Here is a 2,935-nt window from a genome sequence, read left to right on the forward strand (position 1 = left end):
TCTGCTTCTGCCTCCGGCTCTGTCACCGGCCACGGCTCTGGCTCTGGTTCCGGCACCGTCGGCGGCTCTGGCTCTGCTTCTGCCTCCGGCTCTGTCTCTGGCCACGGCTCAGGCTCCGGTTCCATCGGTGGTTCCGGCTCTGGCACTGTTGGCGGCTCCGGCTCTGCTTCTGCCTCCGGCTCTGTATCTGGCCACGGCTCTGGCTCTGGCTCTGGCTCTGGCTCCGGCTCCGGCTCCATTGGCGGCTCCGGCTCTGCTTCCGGTACTGTCGGCGGCTCTGGCTCTGCTTCTGCTTCCGGCTCTATCTCTGGCCACGGCTCTGGCTCTGGCTCCGGCTCTATTGGTGGTTCGGGCTCTGGCACTGTCGGTGGCTCTGGCTCTGCATCTGCTTCCGGCTCTGTATCTGGCCACGGCTCTGGCTCCGGCTCCGGCTCCGGCATCAGCGGCGGCTCTTCTCCTTCCGGCACTGGCCCCAGCGGTGTCAGCCCTACCGACATCACCGGCTCTGGCTCTCCTAAGGGTCCCACCCCGTCTAGCACCCCTGTCACTCCTGGTGGCTCCTCTCCTACCGGTGGTGTGATTGGCGGCGGCTCTGGCCACGGCTCCGGATCTGGCTCTGGCTCTGGCTCTGGCTCTGGCTCTGGCTCTGGCTCTGGTGCTGGTGCTGGTGCTGGTGCTGCCACCACCCCTTGCGAGACTCTTACCGGTGAGACTGTTGTCCCTGTTGCTACTCACACCCAGGGTGGTTCTTCTCCCAGCGCTCCTGCCGGCAACAACGGCGGCTCTCCTAGCGGTGCTGCTACTACCCCTTGCGAGACTCTCACCGGCGAGACTGTTGTTCCCGTTGCTACCAACACTGCTAGTGGTTCTTCTCCTAGCGCCCCTGCTGGCAACAACGGCGGCTCCCCTAGCGGTGCTTCTCCTACCGGTGGTGTCCCTAGCGGCAGCTCCAGCGGTTCTTCCGGCTCTTCCAGCGGCAGCTCCAGCGGTTCCTCTGGCTCCTCTCCCAACGGCTCCGGCTCCAGCGGCTCTTCCAGCGGTTCCTCCGGCAGCTCCAACGGCTCCGGCTCCAGCGGCAGCTCCAGCGGCTCTTCTGGCAGCTCCAGCGGTTCCTCTGGCTCCTCTCCCAACGGCTCCGGCTCCAACGGTGCCTCTCCTAGCGGTGCCAGTGCCGATTCTGCCACTACTCCTTGTGACACCATTGTCAGCGAGACTGTTATCCCTGTTGCTACCAACACTGAGGGTGGCTCTGTTCCCACTGCTCCTGCTCAGACTGGTGCTGTGCCCACTGGCACCGCTCCCGCTGGCGGTGCTGCTCCCTCTGGTGGTGCCCCTGGTGGTGCCGCTCCTTCCGGTGCCGCTCCCTCGGGTGGTGCTGCCGGCGGTGCTGGTGGTGATGCCTCCGCCACTCCTTGCGAAACCTCCGTTAGCGAGACTGTCGTCCCCGTTGGTACCCAGACTGTGGGTGGCTCTGGCGCCGCTCCTTCTGGTGGCGTCGCTGGTGGTGAGGCTCCCTCTGGTGTTGCCAGCGTTCCTGCTGTCCCTACTTCCAGCACCGTCCCCGAGGGTGCCAGCGCTGACTCCACCACCACTCCTTGCGACACCCTCGTTACTGAGACTGTCATCCCTGTTGCTACTCAGACTGAGGGCTCTCCTGCCCCCAGCGGCACCGCCGCTGAGGGAGGCTCCGCCCCCCAGATCACCACCGCTCCTGTCGCAGGCTCCGGCTCCGGCTCGGGCTCCGATGTGGTCACTGTCACTGTCACCACCACTGTGAGCGTCGCTGCTTGCGAGTAAGCAAGCCACCACCAACATACCCGACATGAGACGATAGCAACGGCATGCATGGCGAAGAAAGCTCCTGTATATACCTAATTCATTTCTAATTCTAATTCTTCTGAAGATTGTCTTAACTGTCTGCTTCCTATCTTTGTACAAAGCTACAAGAGGTCAGAGGAACGATGTATTTGCTTTATTGTTGATATGTTCATTGCTGCAAATCCCCTTCAATGGAGTACATTCGTTTCCGCGAGACTACCAAAAACATGTATTATTTGCCAACTGTGTATTATAGCTAAGGTTGTGAATAATCGAGGAAGTTTCGGTTTTAGCTGTTCCGTTATAGTGACAGTAGCAGTAGTATTCAGGTAAGATGCCCAACTACTGCCTGGTAATGCTGATTTCTGAGTAATCCCAACATATCAGCACGCTTACTACCAAATGCCCAACAAGGCTCGCATTTGTCGCTTTCAACGTCCAAACTCCAAAGTATGCACATCCGATAAGACAGATCAACGCTCAATGCCTCGGTCCCTCGCTTCGAGGCTGTCTGTCCCATTCAGCCCCAGTGTTGACGTCGCCTGATCGACAGCAATCCCGCCCCGATCAGCATCCCTCTTGCTTGCTACTTGCATTTCCCGCCTGGGATTCCCAAGCCACCACGCCCCAAGGCCCCTCGAGTGCCAAATCCGTCCGCCTTGCAATTCGCCTACGCGAATGCAAAGCCGGCCGATCTCAATTCCCCTTCGTGGCTCTCTCTGTCTTTCTCTCGCCCTCATCACATCACACCACGACCCCTCTTCTCCCGTGCCCAGGTTATCTCCCTGGTGCTTCCAGGAATAGAATCAAAGTAGACTCCTAGGAGGAACTGGATGAAGTTGGAAGCGCGGAAGCAGCGGAATCTCGTGTGGATATGAAAAAGTGTGTACTCAGTAGCTGCTGGGATTATTCGTACCAGCATTTTAGTATGTAGGACAGTGCATATGCATCCATGGCATCCTTATTGCCTTATGCAGTCATCACCACGAAAGAGTCTAGATCCTTTCGTTTTCTTTTTTGCTTTTTCTTCTTCTTTCTTTTTGATTTATGTTTTTATATTCGGGGAGAGAAAGGCAAATCGAAAAAAAAAAAAAAAAAAAAAAAAAAAAAAAAAAAA

The 2,935-nt window shown here is 57.8% G+C and overlaps 2 protein-coding genes across 2 annotated transcripts in view; both read left to right on the forward strand.

The window, feature by feature from the left end:
* BO86DRAFT_32651 (putative cell wall protein) overlaps window positions 1-656 on the forward strand; it is a 2,658-nt gene extending 2,002 nt beyond the window's left edge. Inside the window, exon 3 of the mRNA XM_025668572.1 lies at window positions 305-656. Coding sequence (XP_025529617.1) covers window positions 305-580 — 276 coding nt within the window. The 3' untranslated portion in view covers window positions 581-656. The remainder of the gene's footprint in view (window positions 1-304) is intronic.
* Window positions 657-1,815: 1,159 nt separating this feature from the next.
* Window positions 1,816-2,924, forward strand: BO86DRAFT_32860 (uncharacterized protein). Its single transcript, XM_025668640.1, has 2 exons — window positions 1,816-2,147; window positions 2,206-2,924. Exons 1-2 carry the CDS (start codon window positions 1,984-1,986, stop codon window positions 2,639-2,641), a joined length of 600 nt encoding a protein of 199 aa, XP_025529618.1. The 5' UTR covers window positions 1,816-1,983; the 3' UTR covers window positions 2,642-2,924.
* The last annotated feature ends 11 nt before the right edge of the window (window positions 2,925-2,935 follow it).

The sequence above is a fragment of the Aspergillus japonicus genome (genome assembly GCF_003184785.1).
Source record: "Aspergillus japonicus CBS 114.51 unplaced genomic scaffold BO86scaffold_12, whole genome shotgun sequence".
Lineage (NCBI taxonomy): Eukaryota > Fungi > Ascomycota > Eurotiomycetes > Eurotiales > Aspergillaceae > Aspergillus > Aspergillus japonicus.